Source organism: Prorops nasuta, unplaced genomic scaffold, assembly GCF_024137725.1.
Source record: "Prorops nasuta isolate Cenicafe-Biocafe unplaced genomic scaffold, Cenicafe_Pnas_1.2 PNAS00010, whole genome shotgun sequence".
Lineage (NCBI taxonomy): Eukaryota > Metazoa > Arthropoda > Insecta > Hymenoptera > Bethylidae > Prorops > Prorops nasuta.
Window position 1 is genome coordinate 3,038,207 of NW_027116807.1, and position 25,478 is coordinate 3,063,684.

The 25,478-nt window shown below is 44.2% G+C and overlaps 2 protein-coding genes and 1 long non-coding RNA gene across 6 annotated transcripts in view; 1 reads left to right on the top strand and 2 right to left on the bottom strand.

Moving 5' to 3' along the window:
• The window catches only part of LOC136777022 (telomerase-binding protein EST1A-like), a 78,389-nt gene extending 62,275 nt beyond the window's left edge, over positions 1-16,114 (top strand). For 3 of the 4 annotated variants that reach the window (XM_066733034.1, XM_066733033.1, XM_066733032.1), the window contains 4 exons: positions 10,792-10,954; positions 14,843-15,063; positions 15,533-15,617; positions 15,752-16,114. In XM_066733034.1, the coding sequence (XP_066589131.1) occupies positions 10,792-10,954; positions 14,843-15,063; positions 15,533-15,617; positions 15,752-15,888 (606 nt within the window). In that variant the 3' untranslated portion in view covers positions 15,889-16,114. The remainder of the gene's footprint in view (positions 1-10,791; positions 10,955-14,842; positions 15,064-15,532; positions 15,618-15,751) is intronic. The other variant, XM_066733031.1, reaches the window with a different exon arrangement.
• LOC136777029 (uncharacterized) overlaps positions 1-25,478 on the bottom strand; it is a 212,350-nt gene that overhangs the window by 79,926 nt on the left and 106,946 nt on the right. The gene's annotated exons all lie outside the window — the stretch shown is intronic.
• On the bottom strand, positions 13,059-14,204 carry LOC136777237 (CLIP domain-containing serine protease B4-like). Its single transcript, XM_066733404.1, has one exon. It carries the CDS (start codon positions 14,202-14,204, stop codon positions 13,059-13,061), a length of 1,146 nt encoding a protein of 381 aa, XP_066589501.1.

Below are 25,478 nucleotides of genomic sequence, written 5' to 3' on the forward strand. Positions count from 1 at the left end.
GATGGTCTCTCCGTGCACGATGATAAATATACTCCTCGCGATATAAATTATTGCTATCTCTACGAGACAAGTATACGGCTCGTCAAAAACAGTTAACTAGTTAAATTATCAAAATAAGGTTTATCGACGATGATAAAATCACTTCCGTTTACGAAGACATTGCTGCTTTTTCCAAGGCGAGCATAAATCAATCGGAGGATATAATGAATGAGGGGATAATGCAATGGAGTGATTGCAGAAATGTTATTATGGAAATCGTACAAGGATAGTTGGCAGCCACTTAGTGTGGAAAATTCATAACACTTTAATATACTACATTCTATAAAAGATTAATTCTCCGATGACACTGTCGTTGATGTATAGAGACGTTAGAATGATGTTAATGCGCGATCGGCACGATTCGATGTTAGACGTATATATATATATATATATATATATGTGTGTGTGTATTTCTTCGAGTAATGTCACGCTTCTCGCAATTCGATTTCACAATTTATTCGTCGTTCGACGAATAAATCGGACACTGTAGGATTTAGAAGTCTGGAGAAACCATTGGTTTATCTTCATCTTCGCGTTCGAATTGCTCTCTCGTGCATACTGCACTCGGCTGAGAATAAATAAATTTATTTATTGGCTACGTGAAACTTTAGCGATTCATAAATTGGTCCCCACTGTCGCGTGTGCCATAATTAAGAGAATGCTTTGGTAGACCTTCATTTTCCGGACTGACGGTCCCCATTGGCGCTCGCATAATTGGTCCTCGTGTATTTTGCGCGAGTCATAATTAAGAAAGCGTTTCGATGTTTGTTCGAATTTAATTAAAGCTCGACTCCACGCAAGCACGAAGAATACACGCGTCCTACGCTTCGCGATTGCTTCTTCCTTGTGATTCCTGATAATCAAGTATAATTATCAGGGCGTTCGGAGGAGAATTTTGCGAAGAAATATCGTGCCGAAGGATATCTCTTGCACGTTGGAGAGGTGATTTTCGTTTGAAAATTTATCATTTTCTTCGAGTTCTCGTACGCAAACTCTTTTCCTCTATTACACACATTTGAGTGTACATAATCATAACCGAGGCACAATTGCTCGCTATTTTTAGATCGACCATATTATGGTGTCACTTTAATTTATCGACCGAGACGCGACGAAATTATTTGAAGAGATATTTATTCGTTTTAATCTCGAAGATATAAAACTACTTTCTTTTTACTGTTTTAATACTTTGGGAGCTTATGCCAATTCTAGGAGTATAAATTTTACGTAGCTTTCTTCGAGGCTTTTTATGCTTCCTCCGGCGTCGCAAGGCAGTAGATTGCCATCCCTGGGGAGCCTCCGAGCAAGTAGTTAGGGAAGGCTGCGCAGGGTGGGTCGTCGGATCAGAAAAAGGGAGGAGCCGCAAAGATACGAGACGCTCTCCTGAATTTTCATCCTTTTTACAATCGGCCTCTCAAAATTTATTACCCACTCGCAACTTTCGTTTCTTTGTTTTTTAGTCCTTTTTTCTTTCTCAAAGTTGATTATCCAGCAAAATATTATTGGTTATATACGAGTGGGCAATAAATTCACTTGTTTGCGAGGAAACACACAGATATTATTATGCGTATCAATATAAACAATCTTGCCGATAATTTCCTCGCACATTTTTATATCTCCGAGTGGACAAGAGTCATTGCGAGACGGTCGCTAATTGAACGGTGGGTATTAGTCGCTGCTTTTGGAATGACAGAACATTCGAAGGCAGCACACTGGCCTGGCCCAAGACTACGCGTGTAAATCCTAGGTGAATGAACTGAAACTCGCTAATTGTAAATAACAGTTAAAATAAAGAGAGCCACCCACTTGTCCTCGCACCATTATTTCCCATCATTCTGTTTGCACGCCATTTAGATGTTCTAGCTTCAGAAATCTCCAGGTTCCCATACCATTATTGCCTCCAATCTGCGTAATTCCATTAATTCTTTGAAATATTAGCCACTCGACGATTAAATCTTCATTCTGTTTTGTACTTTCGTAAATCACAAAATGGATCTTATTTTGGTCGGGGAGTATTTTCTTCCTTCCGAAAGTTGAGCGTAAAGGATTATTCACGTTTTTTCTTCCTTCTTTTTTTTTCACGTTTCGTCCGCGCGCGATATTTGTGTCTCGGACGAGCTGGTTTTAAGCAGCATAATTAAAGCGAAGGGGGCAATTATCTTTTACGGGTTGCGATGGTGCGCCAAGTCTGTCCGTAGAAGGACGCGGCGTGGATGACGAAGGAGATCCTGGCACGCCAGGGATAGCCAGAGGAATTCAGGGATGTGCCTGACGATGGAGGTGAAACCCGAGCAGCTAATTACTCTAAACTTATTACCTTTTGTTAGCTTAGCATCGCCGGTTACAGCTTAACGCGGAGAGACCTCGAGGGCCTCTGCCGCAGGACCAAAACAAAATACCCAACTTGGACCACGATAAGTATTTCCCATTTCCGAAACTAATGCGTTACTTGTATATTTTTGCCATCTTCTGTGGCCCGTATGTTTAAGCTGGACTGCGTCTACTGGCTAAACACCTTGCACACGTAAACCTTATTTTTTTATAGACCTCCTGGAAAATGTCTACTAACGGTCATGTTTATAAGGGAATATTACGCAATTCAAACATGAACCGGACTACGATAGGAATTCATTCCTACTGAATTTTTTTCTGGCACGATTATCCTTCCGAAGCCTTCCATCGATTCTGAAGAATCGCAAAGTAAAACATTACTGATCGAGTGTCTTTGTTCTTTCAGGATGATTTCTTAAAATAACTTTTACATCCTGCACTTGCAATGAATCTTCGACATCGGAATTCGCGCACGGTCCTTGTTCGATTAAACTGCTTAATAATAATTGTGTTTTTGATTTGGCGAATTCATTATGGATGCGTATGGTGGCACGGGATAGTTCAATTAATTCAAGTAGATCCTTCGAGTGCTGGATCCTGTGTGCGGTGGAATCCGTTCAATGAGAGAATTAATTAACGTCGCTACATGGACCAATTACCATATCGTTGATCTCGGTGTTTACCGTGACGCCGAATCACAATACTCTCCTCCGCAGCTTCGCTATTATCGTTATTACTATTATGGTAGATCCCAGTTCGTTCCACTGTTTGCATTGTCCAGCTAATTCGCCGCTATTCTCACTCGACGAACATGCAACGTTTCTCGCCACGCGACGCACTCGTTTCGAAGACCCTAGTCGAGATGATCCTGGGCCCAAAGTCTATGCTCGGAGCGAATCCAAAAGGCGAGCACCGGTTCTATTTTAGAGAAGAAAACAGGCGGTGGTTTTGTTTTATTTATTTTTGGAAAATGGGAAGGGTTCGGGTCGCAGTTTGTTTTAATGAAACGTCGCTCCTTTTTGCTCGAGGCTTGTCGGAGGAGGCATCCGTGGCGAAAGAGGCCGAGACACGAGGCGTAGAATTGAAATTCCAATGCTACCCCGTTCGGAACTCGTTAAAATTAATCGTTACGAGACATTTGGAAGATCGCGAAGATAACTGGCGCTTGTAGGACTAGATGCAATCATGATTAACTCGTCCTCGGAAAGGATTTCCGTGGAACCAGTTTACATCGGCGATCATGACTGTCTTCCCTCGATCTTCCCTTCGGCTTGTTAATGCAAGCTTGCAATTTAATATCAATTAGTACGGAGGCTTCCTATAACACTTCCCTATCGACGAGCTTAATGATATTTTGCACGATTGCGCCGTCGCGTGACTACTCCTCCATCCAACCTCTCTCTCTCTCTCTCCTCTCCTCCTCGTCTCTAGCCATTGCAATTAAATACCTCGCGGTAATTTCACAGTGCCTTATCGTACTTTCAACGCGAGAACTCGTACCGATTTTTATCTCCCAGTGATAATGAGCGATGCTACATTTTTCGGTCGAAGCAGCAGCAACATCCTGCTGGCTGGAAGGATGGAAAATAAATGTAATTAATGATCCATGCGTTTCTACCATTCCGCGTGCACACACACACACACACACACTCGATCCCATTATTTTCCATCTACCCCAGCATTGCCCCGCAGCTGGTTTACATTATCAGGCAATTTCCTTGCAACTGTCAACGAAATTTCGTTCACGACCCCCCAGAGACTCGCCTTCTGTACCGTGCTAGATCCACCAGTCGCTTTCGTTCGCTCGTAATGATTTATGAAGAAACCAGGAGGCGTCTGATTAATGTACAAAAGACTCTTTATATAATAAATAAGAATAGACTGATTAACGTATAATTTGGAGTTTGGGTCCGGTGGATTAGTCTGATATTCGTGAAAGGAGGGCGAGGGGGGATGATGGTGTTTTCACGTACGACACTCGAGGGAAGGTCGTGGCGTGGAGTCGGAGTCTGTTAATATCGTGGAAATGAGAGATTTTTGTGGAGTGTAAGAGAAGAGGGGGGGCGCGCGCCGGGCGGGCCAGAGCTGGTTGGCCATTATCGAGGTCGAACGTGGACAATGGAGAGGCAATGTCCTCGTGGTGGATGCTGTGCGCTCGATCCCCTTACGGAGCAGGGGGTGCGCGCGTTATCTCAGCCCTGCAGATGATGCGAGGGTGAAGCAGCGCCAGTCCCACGGGAACGAAGACCTCGTAATATTTCGAGCATAAAAGTTTGAACACGACGCCCGTGTCGTGTAACTGCAGCAGCAGCCGGTCCTCCTCTTCTGCTGCCTCATGCGAGAGAGAGAATCTCCCAACTATACACACACACATACACTCTCTCTCTCTCTCTCTCTCTCTGTTGAAGCAGGGACCCTGAAACGCTTCCGATAGAGAGACAACCTCTCGGTGAACCCGAGAGAGCCCCAACACGCTGGGGGAAAACGTGATTTCACATCCACGGGGATACTACCACCACCGCTACTACCTTCTTCTCTCCCTCGACTGTTTACAAGCTTTTTTAACGAGCCTCTTTCCACGGAAATCAACTGCAAGTAGAAACGTTCCCTCACAGTCAGACCACTGTGATCTATCGACCGAAGGAACTGCAATTTTTTCTTCCTCCCTTGTTTACACTACTTTTACACGCAAGCTTGTGATTTAGCCTTTAAATTAAAGTACTTATTACTATGGTTATATTGAAACGTTATTTTTTTTTTGTAGATTTTGTCGAAAGGCAGCGTTCTCACCTCGTTTAACGTTTAAATGTAGGGCCCGAGGAAGATCGTTACTCGCATATTATTGAAGGACCCGGGCAGAATTTGACGAAGCAGCCGGAAAGCTTATACCGAAATTGAAGCATCGGAGCGTGACAAAGTCAGAAATTGAATTGCAATGTTGGAAAAGGCCGCTTTCATATCCGCTGGATGAGTGGGCGAAGCGAGAGTGGGATATCCCTGTTGGAGAAGAACGAAATGGCAACCACTGATGCTCTGCTGCTCCTGACAGATTTCAAGATTTTTCCCGCTCCCGCGCGTGACCCCTGGGATAAGAGAGGAGGAGGAGGCTCCATTTCCATAGAAGAGAGAGATGCCTCGCTTTTTCTTCTCTCTCTCTCTCTCTCTCTCCTTCGGCAAATCTCTATGCCCTTATAAAAACCCTTGACACGAAAATAATCTCTCTATTCTTACGTGATTCTATTGTTTTTAACAGAAATATCACGTCTCGTGAGGCACATATACTCTTGCTCCGCACGGTTCTCATTCGGGAGAGAAGCAATGCTTATATTCTTACAAATCTTTCCCTCTCCACTACAGCTATAAACAATTATCTGTACAATCGTAATAATAAAAGCTTTCACAGAAGTTCTCTTTAATCCTCCGAAAGGAATAATAAGGATCCGGGAGATTCGAATAACGAGGAGTACGATTGTTGAAGGAAAACAAGGTATTTGTCATTTATTTGAAATAAATCAGCATAGCCCGCAGTCTCGTGTTGATCTTGAGACGAGAAACTTCAAGTAAGACGCAGGAACTTCGCAAAGTACATAGAGTCCTCTCGGGTCAGAATCCCGAGAAACATGACTGTAGCGAGTGTCCACAGTTTAAACCTCTATTTTCTTTAACAATTTTCCTCCCTTGCTGCAATTGCCGGTTCACCGAATTCAAAGATATTTTTAGAATTTCAAACAGAGCCCTTTACACCTCGAAATTCTTCTCTCCTCGCGTACTTTTTATCCGCAATCGCGGACACTCTCCTTCCCGACGTACTCTTTCTCGGCAGTCTCGCACGCGCACAGGGTAGAGCAAACTTTACTCGGCGACTCAATTTTGCAACGAAGCTCGCGTAATTCTCTCTCGGCGGATCTCGAGCGGGGCAAGCGAGCCTCAGCCTCTCTTCCTCTTTTTCGGCTCTCCATTGGCTCGGTCATTGACGGACGGTGCAAACAACATTGGGACGATGTCTTCTTCGAGCGGCGCGGTGGTTGTTGGGTGTCTGATGGCTATAGGGGAACTCGCACGAGAGACAGGCAAAAGGGTGGAAGATGAGCGCGTGACAATGTCGATGCTTGGCTTCTTGCGGAGCAAAGTGCTCTCTTCTGCACTCGGAGGCTGCCGAGTGTCGCGCAGGAATAACGGATTCGCGCTGAGGGACGATCCTTATAGACACGGGGACTTTTTCAATGAATCTTCATTTAACTGCGATGCGAGTTATTATTCTTCCCCTCAGCCCTACCGGAAACCTTCGCGCGCGATCCCTTTTGTCTACGAGCTGCTCAACAACTAGAGAGAGAGAGAGAGAGAGAGAGAGATATGACTCAAACAGAAAAGTTTCTCTTCTGCAATTATAAATATCACTCGTGTGTATGTACGATATAATATTCTATAAAGTCCGATGGTATCGGTTCGCCCCGAGATACTCGCGTGTTCGACTACGAATGTATATATCTATTAGAGAAAAGGAAGAAGAGAGAATGAGGGAGGCCTTCATTCATCGACTTACACCATTTAATTAGCAAGATTGCTACCAGTGAAAATCTAGAGAGTACTCGAGGAGGAGCGCGAGATTAATCTTAATACCGTAATTCAAGCGTGTTGGTTGTCCCTCGTACAGGGAGATAAATCAAATTTCAAAGGCAAGATAGAGGTACACCTCCTGCACGCGCAGCCAGCAGCCCAAGAGGTGTAATATCGTCGAACGAAAAAACTCATGGGTGGAAAGAATTTTCGTGCTTCCAGTGGGCGAGTCATTGAAGAAGTAGAAGATGGAATGAAATAATGCGAGCTTTGTGTGTGTGTGTGTGTGTGTGTGTGCAAGAAAGAGAGAGCAGGGGGGAGGAGACGATCGAGCATATCCAAGGTGGACATGGAAGAAGAAGGAAGGGTGTGCTTGCTCGTAAGTTCATCCTGATTTTATTGCTAGCTCCACCTCGTTGGAATTAGCGAGCCAGGTTGCACAGACGATATATTAAGGGTAAATGCATTCATAAATGCAACAGTTACGCTACAACGATTCGCCGCGTGTAATGGAGCTCGCACAAATCAGATTGGTCCTCTCCTCCATGGACCATAAAATACTCCCACATGGGTAGCGACGACAAGCCGTGGAGCACCTGGCCCTTTCGACTCCAACTTGCCAGCTGGACCAATGCCAGCATTGCCAGCATCGCTGGCATCGCCAGCATTGCCAGCTCCCGACTGAATCCTTACGGACCGAGTACCGAACCACCTTGCAAGGGCATATACTACCAACCAGCGAGCCACCATAAACTCTATACATATATATATATATATATATACCAATACACTTATTTGCTCTCCAATAATCTTCCTCCAATCTCTATACAACTTTCATAGTTACGAAATTCAAAAACGCTACTTCAATTTGGTGAGTATATCTACCCTTCGGTAATTTTTGCAACTTCTCTCTCGACGACCTTAAAAACCTCTTTGACAGCCACAGCGATTGTCCAGAGATAGGATTTAGTTGAAAAGCTTCTTTCTTCCGTCTTATTAAACGAACGCGAGACAATCGACGTTATCTCGCGCGTAGACTCTGCATGGCTGTACGAATGCTTCGGTAAATATATATATATATATATATATATATATATATAGAAGAAACGGAGCTTTGTGGAGCAGACTGCGCGCTCGGTCCATTACCCGAAGAAGAAGACTCCATTAATTCCAAGGTATCCCTTGCTGCGCGCTGGCTTCCTGAACGCTATTATTTTAATCTACATCAACGCAGTGTCTTGGTTAGTCGAGAGATCTCTTTGCCACCTACTCTGGCTCATCCCTCCCCCTACCCCCTTACATTTCGTGTTGCAGCCGGACTCGTTAATAAGTCCAAACGGTTATCGTTCTGCCAGCTTCACATTCGAGTAGTTCGAGCTCCGTAAACTCCATGATTTATGGAGCATCCTTGGTGTCTCTTCTCCTGGAAATGCCTGGCCCGTCCCGTCCCGTCCCGGTCTATTGATGTCATTATAACGAACGATACACACCGCCCTGCCATCATCCTCCTCCCGAGATGACCTATCGCTGCCTCCCAGTGCCATTTGCCAACATAAAATTATGATTTACCGGCTCCTCCCGGTATAGGAACCGCTTTTATCTACGCTCACGCCACGGACGAAAATTAAACACGTCGATCCTCCGTTTTCTTTATTCTATAAACCGTCTGGCTCTCACAACGGTGTTTTCTTTTCGGTGCACCATGTGATCCGAAGGAGTCAGCTGGTGTCATTATTGTTCTCCGACTGGTATAAATCAGATTTGGTGGATGTTGCTTCGCGCGCTGATTGGAAATATGGTTTGGTGCGTGCGTTGTTTTTTCTAGGATAATCGTTATCGTTTTGATTTCACTGCGGTCATTCCCAACAACAAGCGCGAGCACAGGTAGGCAGGCAGGAACAGCTTTGCTCGGACTGGCGCCACCAACCTGATTGGCATTCGTCAACTGCTTTCCTTTAGCTTGGCTGCAGGTGCACTCTCATTAATTCTCCCTCATCACTCCCCTCCCCCCTCCCTCCACCTCTAAATATCGCTCGTCGCAAACAGATGCAGATTACTACTAGTTCTCTCTCTCTCTTGAACAAGTTCGAACGTACTACACTCATGAACATCCGGACCACACTGGCAGAGCGCGCGATATATTCATATTCATTACGAAGAGAGAGAGAGAAAAGTGGCGTCGGCTGACAGGTCGGGACTACGAGTGTAAAATCGAGCAGACACCGGCGTATCAGTTGCATATATGCTTTTCCGGTCGGTGATTTATTATTTAGAGATAACCTGCAACCTGCTCTACCACCCTGAAATCCTTTTATCCCGGGTCTCATTATTTACGAACGTTGACGGAAATAGCACGAGTTTTCTCATATAAGCCCAACATTAATCATAAAAATTGCGTGGAGAGTTTTCAAAGTGTAGAGAAAAGCTTTAACGCAGTCTATATATGTGTGTATGTGTGTGGAAAGCATCGAAGGAATCGCGATGCAATTTGGCGAGTGGCGATGGTTTAATATGCGCGGACGTTATTGTGGCTAGCGACCGTGCGTGATTCTTGGCGAGTTCTCACGGGGAGGAAAGAAAGAGGCTACACGGTGAGAAGAGTTGGTTTCGTGGGTTAGGTTAGGTGGGAAAGGCGTGAGTGGAGGGGGGAGAGAGAGAGAGAGAGAGAAAACGAAGAAACGAAGGAAGGTGGCAACGGTACACGCTACAGCCTTTAGGAATTCGCAAATAGCTCAAATGAGAGTAACTCGACGCTTATGCACTTGCCTTCCGAGTAATAATAGCACTGTCAATATGTACAGGACTCTGAAACCATGTACCGATGAGCCGAAGCTGTTCGCGAGACGTCTATTATTAGCTGCGAGCCGGGGACAATTTGAAAAATATCCCGCCTACGTGTTATACGCGTACGCTACTTGGGCGAATTCTCAACCAATTCAATTGCGCAACAAGAACGGTCCTTGCGAAATTTCAATCGATCCACGCGTAGCAACGATCCGTAATTTTGTTCTTGCTACATCGCGTTATTAGGGGGTGGGAATAAGGCAATTTTTTTGACAAAGTAATTAATCCCTGGTATTACAGCAGAGGGAGACCAGCGAAACCGCGAGGAGCGGACACCTTGGCGAGTATATGCTCGCGAGTACACTTGTGTCAGCAGAATGTCGAAGCAGGTGTGTCCGTTGCTGTTCATTCATAAGTCGATGCGTGGGCGCGTGAATGCTCCATTAGTCTGTGTGACACGCGTGCGCGAGATGGAGGGAGATGGTATAATTGAGAACGTGCAAATTGGATTCTTCTTTCCATAGGGATTATTTATTCCATCGGGAACACGCGTAGTAGGGTCGGCGACGAGTGTATTTTGCAATTTCGAGAAAATACGATTATCTCGAAGGAAGGTTGATTATGCAGGGAAGTGCAAGGAGAGTGGTAATTGGAGGCTCGCTTTGCACAGTTGACGCATAGAGCAGTAGTGGTATAGGGCTATTTAGAATGGGAATGGAGAGTAAAATGTTTGGAGCGTGGTGATGCGTAGCGGAGAACGAGAGGAATGAAAACTCTTGGAGGGCGACAGCACGTGCGTGACATTTGCACATGCGAGTAGACAGAGCTCGGGCGACCCACCGACGACGCTTTAGCATTCCGCGTCTGTTACTCCCACGAGCAATTAGCTTCGCACAGAATTCCTCGCGTTTATTTCTTCCTCTTCTGCTTTCCATTGACCTCTCGACACAATGGAAAAGTAACCAATCGTTTGGAGAAACACCCCCGAATTTTCCACCCCTTCCTCGTGGATCGAAAGAAATTGTCTTAAACGTGCAAGTTCTTCACCGATATATTTAATTGGATATTTCCGTGTGATTGCAGGCAATTCTGCAAAAATCGTCCATTTCGGTGGAGATGGAGGTGAAACCAAGACAACTGGTACCGGATACCAATTGTTTCATCGACTACTTGCCACAGCTGCAGACTATCACCAAGGCCGTAGCAGGTGTACAACCAGTCTACACACTGATGATACCACTAGTTGGTAAGTATAGAGTTTTCCTTTCTCTCTTCCGGTTTTCCAGCACGCACACCGCTCTCTTCCATACCTCATCATCGTCCCGTTCGCCTTATTGCCCTCTTCCTCCACGCAACTCGATATTCGAGGGTCCGCGCGGGCATTTGGCTATCCGTCGCGACCTTTGACCTCGAGGCACATTTTTCAACCAAGGCTCATGGATTATTCCGGCGAGGGGCAGTCCGAAAATAATAGCTTGCGCGAAAAGAAGGCAAAATAATCGGCGATAAATAACGAGCGAGGCTCGAGAGAGGCGCGCTCTCGCACCTCCCGCATCGTTTCCACCTTCGAATCTAACGACTGCTGAAGCAACGGTATCGCCAGCCCATCTCCGCCGCCGCCGCCGCCGCCGCCGCCGCCGCCGCAAGAGTCTCCTTAAACCTTTTAATCAGCGAGCACTGCAGGCCAACTCTCGCGCGCGCCAAACGTGAATAATTTTATTTCCAGCAACTGATTCGCCTGAAAGTAACAAGATTCTCTCCGCGAGGAAGATTATAGTTTCTAAAGAGCGCGTTGATGGCCAATGAATCAACGGATAATAGATACGCCGCGGTTTGGTCGGTTCTATGGCTAGACTCATTGGGTCATCGCGATTATGCCCGGTTTATGCCGTGAGAAGTTGGCCATTCGCGCTGACAAGGACTCGACTATTCGAGGCTCCGCTGGCCCCGAGATCGATCCGCATCATCACGACCATCGCCACTCGGATAATTTCCCTCGATATCCCGAGAGAGTCCACTCGAGTCCTTAATTTCACTTTTGCAACCATCCACTTGTTGCTGTTTCGCCCCGACACTCTTCTTCTTCCACGTATTTTTGCATTACCTCCTCGCTCGGACCTTCTTTCCATCAACATTCCGCCGTGAAACTCTTATTCTTTCCGTCTCTTTTCTTCCCTCGTCGAGCTTTATTGCTCCTATCTCGTTAAACGCGCTCCTCCGACGAGACCTTTTTTTCTTTACGGCGAGCCTCCAGATGGAAATTTCAATAAAAGTATATATATACATAATCGGTTGTATGCGCGAAAAATACCGCGATACTCGGTAATAAATATGACGCGACGTTTATGCCCAATGGATTATTTACTCGTCGTCGGAATGCCATCCCACCGAATCCTCCTATAAGGACACGAATTTCCGACGATAATTGAATTTTCGACATTTCGTGTAAAAAGTCTGCCCGTTTAATTGCATATATATATATATATATATATATATATAGATTGGAGTAGCTCTGTCGGAGGCTCTTCTTTCGTTTCCTCTCGCTTTGACGCGAAGAACTAAGCCAGTGTGAGTGAGAGATTGGAGAATTCCGATCACCCTTAACCCTCTAAACTCCCTTTTCCAGCAAACATTTATCATCGCAGGATTTCGTCCGAAACCTCATAGAAGTTGGTTAAATCCCCACTGCGGATGAAGTATCCCTACGTTTTGTTGGCGAGCAAAGCCATTTTTTACGCTGCTCACTTCCGCCACGCAAACACGCGTACCATTTTTCACCTTGCGCGCTTCCTACTCGGTGTTAGTTTCATCCCAAGACCAACTTGTTTCCTTTATCGTTCTCCCTCGGACGTCTTACGTTCATCACGCGAGATTTATACCATAGCAACCTTTCCGATGACCCGCGAGCTTTCGTCTTCAAATTTACGCAGCGTTGCTGTCTTTCCGTCAATTTCTTTCACTAGCGACTAACAAACGATTTTCCAAAAAAATTATAATAATTGAATCTCCGACTGGTCGTGCGTAGCTGAGAATTGGTACTGCTTCCTCGGGGAATACACATATACCCGATCTCGATTGAAATAAACGAGTTTATTCGAGAGACACGACATAAAAGGGAAATGAATGGTGAGGATTAAATGGAATATCCGAGAGACGTGGCGATTATAAGAGAAGCGTGAGTCTTGACGCGTATCGTGTTGCGATTCCCACACTCGAGTAATAATAAATCAATAAGACTCTTCCGTATTACGGTGTAGATTTAATCGAACAAGACCTATAAAACGTTGCACATATATATGTACACAATATATACTATACATATATTAGAAAAGTCTCTAAGGAGAATACTTCTACGGTCTAATAGTATCCAGAATCCAGTCCAAATAGTAAACGACCCTGGTGTAAACACCAGGAAATCCCTCCTTGCCACAACTTCCTGGCCCAAAGCTCACAATCCCATATTGCATATATTTATAACGTTTATTGTAATAAATTCCTGGCGCTTGAAGAGGGCCCCCGCTGTCGCCAAGACACGAGTCCTTTCCAGCTTCGCCTCCGACGCACATTTGCTTCTGCCAGATCAGAGTGACATTTTGATAAATTTGCCTGCACTCTTTGTTCTCCAACGGTAACATTGATACGTGTAACAAGTACTGACTTCGAGGACCCTCTTCCGTAGATCCCCAGCCGGTTACCGTCATCCTCTTCCCCGGGATAGCCGAGCCGGTACCAATTGGCAAGCAAATGGGTTTTGCATTTTTCACAGTAAGGTTGGCATTCCTGTCCAATCGAATCAGAGCTATGTCGTTGTGTATCGTGGATGTGGTGTACTCTGGATGAAAATGGACGTTCTCGATCCTATAATCCTGATACTTTTCGGCACAAACGACTATCTCGTTGTTCATGTCCACGTCGCAGTCGCACTCGGTGCCCAAATTGTGGTCCCCGATTCGCACCCCAGCCACCGACATGTTCTCTGGTAGCCCAGTGACGCAATGGGCGGCGGTAAGGATGTACCTTCTGTTGATGATCGTTCCACCGCATTTGAACTGGTTCCCTCGTTTCTTAATATCGTAAGCGATCAAGGCCATCCAAGGATATTCGAAGAGACCAGCTCTATTGCCGCCCATGATCTTTGGTACCGTCATTTGTCCGCACTCCTCGTGATCCAACAGAGCTAAATTCGGATGATCCGAGACGTCTGGTGGCTCGACGATGCTTTCCTCGTCCTCGTCCACCCGAACCACCGACGATTCCATCTTCTTAATTTGGCAACAAACCAGTGGAAACCTTCCCACGAATCCGCAGTGAGAACTTTTCAGAAAGTTCATCTCCTCGTTTGAAATGGGCCTCGATTTTCGCAAAATATCCATGTGTCGTGGACACTTTTTTATGTGAATACATTCACCGTTAAATCCTTTTGGTGTGGTGCACGAGCTTTGCGATACGACTCTTTGTATCAGTAGGTAGTAAGAGATTAATATCGGAAGATACATCTCGTGTTAAGATGGTTAATCTCTATCTATACTGACAGCAAAGAAAATATTTTCACGTTTATTTCAATTTTCTACCGGGACTCGACATCGAGTCGTCCCTTCACGACTGTGCTCTTCTACGGACTAACGGAGGTTCTCCAAAAGTATTCTATATCCCTCGACTAAATTGCCCCTCTCCCCCTTCTACCTCTTTCTCCTTAAGTCACATTGAAATTTTCCAACCCTCCGAAAACGGCCGAAAATGGTTAACAGTATTTGAAAGAACCGTTATAATGTGCCCTGTTTCCCTAACAATAGCTCTCGAATACCAATTAAGTTATGATACCTTTGAGCAGCATTAAGGGGAAGGGGGTAGTATTTCGACGCATAAAACCAATAACGATCCTTTCAAGGCAGTGAAATCACGACCACTGTGCTTTCTCAGAATTTATTATGGCTCTTTAGCTCCTTATATTTTATACACGCATATAAAACGTTTTCCAGCAAATTACTCTTCATTTAGGTGGTAAAAATTCGATAAAACTTTTTATAGCAAAAAGCGCAAATATGGAGCTTCTTAAATTTAAGAGACAAGCGGCGAGCCACGTGTAATTTTGCAACGATCAATTAACGATTTCAAACACGTTTTCATTGCACAGTCCTGAACGAGTTGGAGGGTTTGGCCAAGGGAGCAGATTCCAGGGACTGTCCTCCCATGTCACGGGCTAGTTTGGATCCGGAACACGTGGCCAAGGTAGCCGAGAGTGCCAAGAATGGACTAATCTTTGCCAGGAGTCGAAATCCAGCGATCCGGTGCTTGACCACCAGAGGAACCATCCTGACATCCAGCACGTTCACCGTCGAGGAGAACGGAGACAAGGTTCGTAGGGAAGATTGCTCCTAAAGAATACAATATAAGCATCCAAGCACGAATATCGATGAAAAATGACGTTAACCGTGAAAACGGGACGCCCGAGCCTAGGAGGAGGCTAGTGGAAGAAGAAGAGGAAAGAGTGTCGAGGATCGCGAGAAAAACTAAGCAAGATCGGTTGGTGCTCGTTCAAGCGCAAATTCTATGATAAGGAGTCGAGTATCCCAGAACCCCCGCCGATAAATTCTTCTCGGGGTATATCGGCACTCTTTCCAGCACTTATCTCAGCTGTAATATGTTCAGTACACCAATGGAACTAGTAAATTCTATGAGAAAACCTCCATCTGTCGAAGCCGCGATAAATCCCACCGCACGTTCATTGCTTAGAATTCCTATGACTCGTATTTTCCACGGAAAATTCTAATCGGAATAATAATAAACCGGTCGTGTCTTTTTTTTCTCTCTCTCTCTCTCACAGGACGGCTTGACGAAGAACGACGACAGGATCCTGGCCACTTGCCTGAGTCTCTGCAGACCCAGCAGCAAAGAGTCCGCCTCAGCCGGTAAGAACGAAAACCCCTTAATTTTGCCACCGATTCTTCTCCAACACTTCCCCCCCCCCCCCCCCATAGACGAATGTCATCGTCTGATTTTAATCGAAATCCTCAACACTCTCTTTCTCGCACTTTTTAACCAGAAGAAGGTCAACCGAGACGTCTACGGAGGGACGTAGTCTTACTGACGGAGGACCGGAATTTGAGGGTGAAGGCATTGGCGAGGGACGTGCCGGTTCGCGAGGTTCCAGACTTCATGCAGTGGTCCGGCCTCGGATGAGACGGATTTTTCGCGCGAGAAAATCCTCAACGTCCAGGATTTACTGCGCCACACGACCAGCGACTAAGACCTATCGACAAACTGGCTCCGCCGCGGCGACGGAGTCCCAACATCATTCGCCTTCGTGCAATTTCACGCACGAAAACGAATCGTTAACAGAGTAAGTTCGAGAATTCCGCGCGAGCCCGTGCTCTCGCTTAGGTATTTTTCTAATTCAAAGAGCTATGGGGAGAAAGAGGGGGGGAGGGGGGGGGGGGAGATGCAATGAGTAGCAGTAAGGACGCCGTACGTTTCTCGAGGGAGATGCTGTGTAAATTAGTAGGGTGTGTGAGCGTGCGTGTTGCTCCATAAAGAGTTTCGTTATTCTTCGAAAGGCTCGAGCACGATGGGCATTCTATGCTGGGGCGGCTTTCTTGCAAAATTAATCAGCCAGTCTTTCTCGTTTTGGCGGGTCGGAGGAGACGATCGTATCAGTCCCTATACCTCCCGATTATACCGTAAGACGTTGTTGCCGATCACGGCCTGCGCATGATATTTTTTGACTCGATTTATTTGTATCTCGGATATGTTTGCATCAATATTTTGACGAAGGATTAAGATATACCTTTTATTTAGATCTTTTATATATATTTTTTGTTCTCTCAGTATTTATTTCAACAGACATACCACATTTTATATTTTGTAAAATGAAGAATCGCGATACTTTTTTGCTCCATTGCTTTGTACAATGTATGATCTAGCTACTGCATTCATTTTATGATTCTTTTACAACATTTCTCACGAATCTATGAGACTTCTACACTGTTGTACGCTTCTATGCTGATTACTATTTTATTTTCAAATCTGTTATTTTTATACTATTTTATTTCTATTGTGCGTTTTATCAGTATTTGAGAAACCCTTATTATATTGTTTAATAAATTTATCTTATACACACAAGAATGGAGGTAACAGTTTTTTTTAGAAAAAATTGACTTTAACAATCAGGAGAATGAAACGAGCCAAATGTGTATCTCGATCGTTGTTCTATTTAAAAACAATTATGCGTGCGCAGAATTATTCTACGATACGAATATTCTTGCTGTTATTGCTTCTCATTCTCAAATACACAAATCTTGCCCGAATAAACGAGTTTGGTAAATCCGGCGACAGATAAGCGAAACGAGAAAAACTGAGGAAAGAAGGGAACACAGAGGGAAAACTGACAAAGGAATAAAGTAGTATTTCATGGAGAGAAGATAAAAGGATAATTGCATAAAGTTTTTACACAAGTTATATTACATTCATAGGCTGATTTTTATCCGCAGAGGTCATTCATCGTGACTGGATTTGTCGCGCGCGCCCCTTCTACGTATATAACCATGCACCACGTACGTAAGAAAGTGTAATTCGATCGATATTTCTATGATTTAATTGGAAAACGTCGGAAATAGGAATGTCGAAGGAGCGAGTATCGGTGAATGAACGTTTGCCTCGGTTTGTCCGATTCGTTCCCTATACCGGCCTCTTCTCTTTCCACACGCATAGCTTCTATTCATTTCACCTTTTGTTTCTGCGCTAAACACGTCCGCGAGCAGCCACAGAGTCGAACGTCGTCATTTTCACACGCGAGATGGTCAAAGAATATGGAATACCGTACGCGAACGAGGCATGCAGTGACATATTGGAACGAATTCGACGTTTCGTCCCGTTGCCTACCAGCGCCCCTCTCGCACACGCAATTGCCTCGCAAAATCTCTCTTGCTCTCTATTCACGGCCCTGTATACAGTCGGCTAAAATCTTTCCACTCGAACCGCTCTAAACTCGCCTATACAAATCACTCGCCTCTCCGAACACCTGAACAAAATTAAAGGAGAAGTTTCTTCGATGCTGAAGAATTTATCTTCTTCCGTTCTCGCAATTATTACCGCGGAAATCTTGCGAGAGAATTTTTCGCGCTCGTGTCTATTATATATATATATATATATATATATATATATATATAACTGATCGGTGTGTAAGGTGAGACAGAAGACCGTGCGTAGAGAGGAATCATTTTCGATTACTGTACGGACTACGTGTAAGACCGGATTCAATAGCGGTTTGGGCTGAAAGCAGCAGACACCTTTTCTTTAATTCCCGACTTACGTAAGGCGTGAAGAAGAAGAAGAAGAAGCAGATATACGCGGGATAACGGTCCTCGGGCGGCAATATAATTTGCTCGACGCCTCTGTACGTTCTCTACAGGTTTCTTTCCATATCTTGCATGTATCTTTGCTTGGTCAAAGGATTCTGGTACCTCGCTGCTTCATTTAAGGATATATTCCTAAAAGAAATCGTTTAAATTCTGTCAGAAATTCACGTTACTCCACAAAATTCCTATTCACGATAAATACTATCAAGAAACTGTAAATACTGCGAATATAGTAAGAATAAAAACACATGTGCGCAAATCCGGTTGATCCTATTGAGAGAATTGTTCTAGGGAATTTAATACACGTAAAAAACATTTGTAAACCTATGCGTACGATACGTACATTGGCTATGAAAATCAATGGGAAATAATTTTGTGATTAGTAGGATTAAGATTAACTGTTTTAATCGTGGACATGAAATTTGTACTTAAAACTGTAATAATTTGTATATCACACGAAGCATTTTATTAGGGAATAATCCGTAGTCTTTGTGATAAGAATGGAGAGTGTAACGATTGCGTTTTCACAAGTAGATTTCAATGAGAGCCCCGCGTGTGTGTATCGCAGTGTGTCCATGTGTCGCGGCGGCGGCGTACATGGACGCGTTTAAACAATCGTACCGTTCTAAGGAATGTTTTATCGTTGGCTAAGCTTGAGACGTTGAGGCCCAAAGCTCCACAACGGTTTAATACTACGTTACTGCTATTGATAAGCTGTCGATTTGCCTCAAAAACAGTGAACGTTTCCACCGATTTCATTATTTCTATACTTAGTCTGATTTAACGTTAAGCGTATAGTGATATGTATATATATACAAACGTCGATATTGCTGTAATTAAATCAGTATGTCTAAATGAAGGAAATAAATTTCAGACGACGTTAATAAAATTAGAGTAAAAAGTTGCGTGTTTCTATAGTTGGTAGGTTGAGAAATTTAGATGATTATTACGAGTAGAAGCATTGATGGATGTTATATGATATTTGCTTGATAATCGGGGAAATGTTCGAGAGTTTTGCGCCAAGTCGTCAGTGATTTTGTTGGGATACGAGGTCGAGTGAAACGCGCATCCGTTATTTGTATAAGCTTCGATTCCTTAGGGCGCAGAGATCGCTGTGTTGTTGCTATTATGTATACCTTAGGAAAATTCATGTGTATCGACGGAAGGTTTGTTAGAGATAAGCTTGTGGTGGTACGATCAGCTTGAGAACATTCCACAACAATATAACGTTGTCATTGGGCGAATCAAAAGTTTCATCGCCAAGGGAATAATCATTCGAACTTTTTAACTTTTCCATCTGTCGTGCCTCCTTATTTTCATCAATCTCATCGACTTTTCTCTTATCCATTTGTAGCGTCGTACTTAATAAATAATTAGCTAGCTTTCACTCTTCTACACGCGGTAGGAATCATTCGTCACGGAGAAAATCGTTAAAAAAAAATTATAATAATAATAAATACCTATTTTGCTAATTGATTTAATAGCTTGTAGTTTGATTTTTTCTCGCGAGAAATTCATCCATTGTGCGAGAATGTTCAATCATCGAGACAAGTTGGAGAAACAATTGAAGCGTTCGTGAGAAAGCCTGGTGTGTGCTCAAAGGAGAAACCAATAAACAAACGAATTTAAAGGAATGAGCGATATATAGTGCGCGCACACAAGCAGTGCGCTTTTTTTTAACAATTTCTAGTTAATCGACAAGTTTTTAGCGATTTATCGAGAGATGGGAGGCAGCGCAAAGCTCTAGAGCTTTAAAGCTCGATAGAGGAAGCGGTGTGTTGGATAGGAGAAAGGGGAAAGGTGTCTCGTTGCGCCAATTTGCAATAATGGTTTAAACTCTTTTTTATTTTCTTTTTTTTTTTTTAAGTGAAAGGTTGAATCTCTATTTGCATGGAAAAACAGAGGCAGCTTCTCGTATGCACTATCTATTAAATCAAAAGTATTGTTTGGAATATATCGCGTGCTTTAATTTAGTCTCTCTTCTATCCACTGCCACAAATTCTATCGACCGTTTTAGCTCAATTTTTCATACAAGCGTAGAGAGAAGGGGGCGTAAAAATGTAAGAAAGAAGATCGATGGAAAGAGCTGCGTCCACTCGAGGCCCTGACTGTCTACACACTATCATTGTTTTCACCTACTTTTAAATATATATGTCGTTAGCTATAAGAGAGAAAGTATTCGCCTGTGAAAGAGCGCTGAAGCTGCGAGATTCGCGTGGATGCAACTTTGGGGGACTCGAGAGAGAGAGAGAGAGAGAGAGAGAGAGACCAGGGAAAAAGATGGATTCGTTCTGGTGGCAATCACACTTAGAAATAAATACCAGCATTATTAAGTAACTGCGATGATATAAGGAGACCGAGAGGTCTCGAAAACGTGTCCCACTTTGCAATACGTATATTTACTAATCACTCTTTGCATTTTTCTACAATAGCTTTTTTTATAGTGCAATAGTAGGCGTGTACTTGTGATTGCTCGATGAAAGTTTTACTTTTTCTTTTCCTCCCTTATAATAAATACCGATATATATATGTATTAGACTCTCGGCCAAGCGTCCAGTAAACCCCCTTACTCGAATCGATAGAATTTTTATCGAGAGCGAAAGTTTGTCAAATTTATACACAGCCGACGATTATATACTGGAAAATTGAGCGAATTCTTGGTTTTTTTACAATAATGGGCATTCTATAAGGATAAAAAATGTCTCCTAAGGTTGGCTCTTTGTGGATCGTGTAAACAAGAAAATACGATAAGCCTGAGACTAGATAAATAATGACGTAGTTAGAGATCGACGACAGTTTCCGTGTCCTGTCGACGTTGTTAATTTTTAGATTGTGAAAAAAAAGCCCGGAACTCCCGGGACTCAATTCTACACCGTAAGTGTACCTATACATATAAATAAACTGTAACGCGTTAATGATTTTCTAATAAAATTTCTCAATCGATGACAACGGAAGCTCGGCGGTTGAACCGAAGAGAAGAGGCCAGATTCGGGATGTACTATTTATATATAGTAAATGAATAAGAGAAAAAAGACAAAGAAACTGGTGATATTTTACAAGGTCTGCCGATGAAAATATCCACACATTCGACATCCCGAATCGAGCATCGTTCTTCGCTTTTCCTCCAGACACTTTCCTTGATTAATTGAGAAATTCTGTTACGACGCATACAAAAATAATTATAGTATATACTTGTCACCGATCTTATTCGAAATGCTCGTAATATCTCTATGAATAGATAAATAAATGAATGACTAAATGAACAAATAAATATATATATATATATGTATATATATATATATAAATAAGATGAAAAGTAAAAAAAAAAAAGTTGATGATTCATTTGTAATTTCGTCTTGAGAAAAATGAATTTTACCGACGTAACGAGAAGACGACGATATACCGATGATGAAGAAGTGACAAAAGTTTTAGATTAATCGTTTAATACAATTGTGAAGAAAATGTCGCTATAATTATAGTGTTACCATTTTGATTATCCAATAAAAACGGACGTTAATGATTAAAATGGTCTCTGAGTTGTTCTTCTCTACACCCTATACCCACGTTTCTTTCAGGATAACTCTACAGTTTTGTATCTTCGAGCCAAACAGTCTCACGCGGTACAATGACGAAGAAGAAAAGAGGCGTTTGTGGGTTTTGTAGGAAATTCGTGGATGAATGTAGAGGAGCGTCGAGCGTTTTCGTGTAAAATGCGAGATTTATCAAATAAGGCTGATGGTTGGACCGACTTGTGCATCACGAAATGGTTGTGGGCTGCCGTGCAGCTTGAACGAAGATATATCCAGGAAGGTTGTAAAGGTACCATATTCCAACTAAATGTTTCGCCTGCCCATTGGGACCGTCTTTATCTCTCCTTTCCGTTGTCTCCGCGCCACGTAGGGCTCGCACGGGAGAATCGCGCCGGTGGGAGAGAAAGAGGGGGGAGTGCGCGCACATTCGTGGTGTACACCGGTGGGAATACAGCGTGGGTACTTTCAGTCGAGGGAGCCGATCGCCTCTTTCTCAGAATTAGATAAGTCCCTTTATTGGTGATCGGATCAGGCCAGCAAACCAGCAGCACACCACCACCATCACCAACGGCAGCAAGTTCAAGGTTGGCTGGTTAAAAATAGCCTCGACGGCCAGGCCACTGTTGCTAGCTCGACTCGACCGGAAATCCTACTGCTCTCTAGCACGGCTGTGCGAAGTAGATCGATAGAGGGATTAGTCTAGAGTCCGTTCTTCTGGATCGATCGATTGATCGATCGATTAAGAGGGTGGGGGGGGGGGGGAGGAGGAGGAGGAGGAGGAGGATTGCGACGCAGATAAGAAAAGATGGTAAGAACGTAATCTCGGTATGCAGGTCACCTGATTCGCCAGACCACAAATCACAAAGCACCCTCTATGACGATCAGATAAGGCGTGAATTTATGTTATCTCGCGGTGACTACCACAAAACTCTCGCGGTACTTATCATTTTACAATCCGAGGAGGAAAAGTCGGGGATGTACTCGAGGAATCGGTGGTTGTAAGCCGTGTATACCGTTCTCTCTCTCTCCACACACACACATATATATATATATATAAACCTTGCCGCGAGCGACCGACGCGGTATAGCTCTTCAACTTTACACCGAGACGTCTGTTTTGGGGCGAAAGAAAGTTGAAACCTTGGCGCGATAACAACGCTGTCTGAATCGCGTTACAATATTAATATATATGTGTATCTAGCACTCAACCTCGATGTAGCTGAGAAAAATATTGATACGATTAGCACGAATCTCGTGAAGGGAATAATATATCACGCTTGTTGTGGTTTCCGGTAAGAAAAGAGTATCGAGTTAGCGAAGAAGAAGAAGAAGAGCATAATAGAGCTGGCAGGGTGGGTGAGAAGGGCATAAAAAGACGGGCAGGCGAGACTCGGTCGGCTGATGGTTGCATAAAGGATCGTAAGCAAGAGACTGAGGGGGGGGGGGGGGAAGAAAGCGCGCGGCTCTGCTCGGCTCGAATCTAAAATCTAACATGCTCTGGCTGTTGCTTCGGGAAGGTTAGGATCCTCGCCGAATACTGACTCGCATGAGGGAACACACGTGCCGCCGCGCCAGAGAGGGAGAGACTCGCTTGAGAAAAGGTACTATAACACGACTGTAGATTAAACCGGATGAAGCGATACGAAGAAGCGCCGAGGGAAACGAATAAATGCCCTCTGCAGCCACCGATGAAAAAAGACATATTGAATCTCCTACGCGGCGCATCTCAGCCAGTAAGCTCCTCCGCTCCTCTCCTCTTCTCGGTATTAATTCGAACCAGACACGCATCCTCCCCCCCTCCCCCCTCTATATATACCCTCAAATCTTTATCCAGACCATTTTTTCCCTTGGAAAAAATCTAATTAACTCGCCAGACCCCTCTCTCATTCCCTCCCGCAATTCAAGAATTTATCACTCCGATCTCGACGATTCTAGGATTTCGCAAATTTCCTGCTAAACGCTTGGACAATGGATACAACGAATTCTGTGTGGTGGAGTAGAACGATGCTAGGGGGTGGTGAAAATTTGGCGGATTAACCGCACCGGATGCACAGAGTGCTTTTTTTTTTATTCTTATACCGTGCTTCTTCTTACGGGCTACTGTAAACTTTGACCTCTATGTTTCTTCGTTATATACTTCTTGAAGAAGATTCCTCGCTTGTTTAATTGCATCACCTTCCTCGTCTCTCTGGTCGTTTCCTAGGTCTTCTGCCATACGTACATATATACGTCACAGCCTTAGAGCCAGCCAGCTGCCTTCCGCGGCCGGAGATCAAGCTTGGACCACACAGCTGCAGTCATAATTTAGATCCATTATACTTGTACTTCCTCTTGTAACACTATCAATCACACGTGGCTCAAAACGGTAAAGATGTAAACGATATTCGATATAATTGTCTTTATTCCTTGAAAATCCAATCGAGTAGAAATGGAAAAAGAATCCTGATGAATCACGTCGATTCGCGTTTTATTAACGCGAGGGAAAGTTGGAGGATTCTGGTATGAGAGAATCGTTTGGAAGGATTGGTCGGCTCGGCGATAAAGTCTGATAGGTACTCGAGTTTCACGATCACTCGGGACAATTGGAAATTACTCGGCCCACGCAATGATTATCCATGAAACGTGTCGCTTCTTAACCAGTCGACTGACTTTGCGATTCATTGTATATTACTTTCAATATTTACACTGATACCCACGCATTTCCTATAGCTTCCTTACTACTCCCGTACACTTTTCTCCTACATTCTCAATCGAACCTTCCGAGTTTTGAGATTATTTGCTCGGAAGTCACGAGTCGAATTATCTTACTTATAAATAAGCCCAGTCCATCTTCCGCAATTGTTTCTTCGATAATGCTTGGTGAAACGGGTAAAAGAGAGAGAGAGAGAGAGAGAGAGAGAGAGAGAGAGAGAGAGATAGCAATGGAAACCATACAAATTGCTGTACCACGAAGAGAAAAAGAAGAGAATAAGAGGAGGCACACGCGCTGCTGTGGATACTCGAGGCTCGTTTGCGTATTCTTCGGAGCACACGAGCTTCGTCACAGGGTTACGAAATGGAAGAAGAGGCGCGCAAGGCGAATGTGGTAATCGTCCCCTTGTATCCCCCCCCCCCTTTCTCCTCCTCCCGTCCCGTTAATACCGAAGCTTTCCAAGTAGCCAAGCAAACTCTCAACCCACTGCTACCACCACCATTTATAAGACTCGAAATTCTCGCAAAACTCGCATTAGCCGGACATCGGGTATATAAATTCCTGTTGACGAAGCATCCTCGAAAGAAATTTGCTCGATTCGTTTGCTCGGTTTTATTCGCGGCAAAGAGCGCGCAGGTTGGCACCGCTTAATATTTGTCGGGAGCGGCTAATTGCGATGAGAAGGGGCACGACGAGTGGCCATGTATTTTTCGCGTGGTGAAAGGTGGAGTAGAAGAGCTGAGGAGGAGAGGAGAGAAGGAGAGGAAGAAGAGGGAAGTCTAACGCGCAGTGTCGTGATAAAAGCATCCGCGACGGGGGTTGTACGAGGCTGGAGAGGCAGCAGCCGGCCAGCATTGCCGCCGCAGCCACAGCCGCCGATCTCTCCTGTTTCCAGCTTGAAAGACGAGCAGGACATCGATAAATTTCCAGATGAATTCAAGGAATCGCATAATGGCGGCTATGGGACTCGCGACCTCGAGTCGTTTCGAGAGGATTCTCGTCCATGGAGATTCCTATCTACGTAGGAAGTCATCCAACCTTCTCCTCTTTCTTCCTCTATTTTATTCTCTTCCCCCACCTCCTCCTCCTCCTTCTAGCAGATCCCATCTCCAACTTTGCTAATACGCATTATCATATATTTCTCGTTTCACTTTCCCCGCGCATGAAACAGCTGACCGTATGATTAATCCGATTC

Excerpts from the sequence above, each read along its gene's own strand:
- LOC136777237 (XM_066733404.1), bottom strand. The coding sequence starts at position 14,204 with ATGTATCTTCCGATATTAATCTCTTACTACCTACTGATACAAAGAGTC.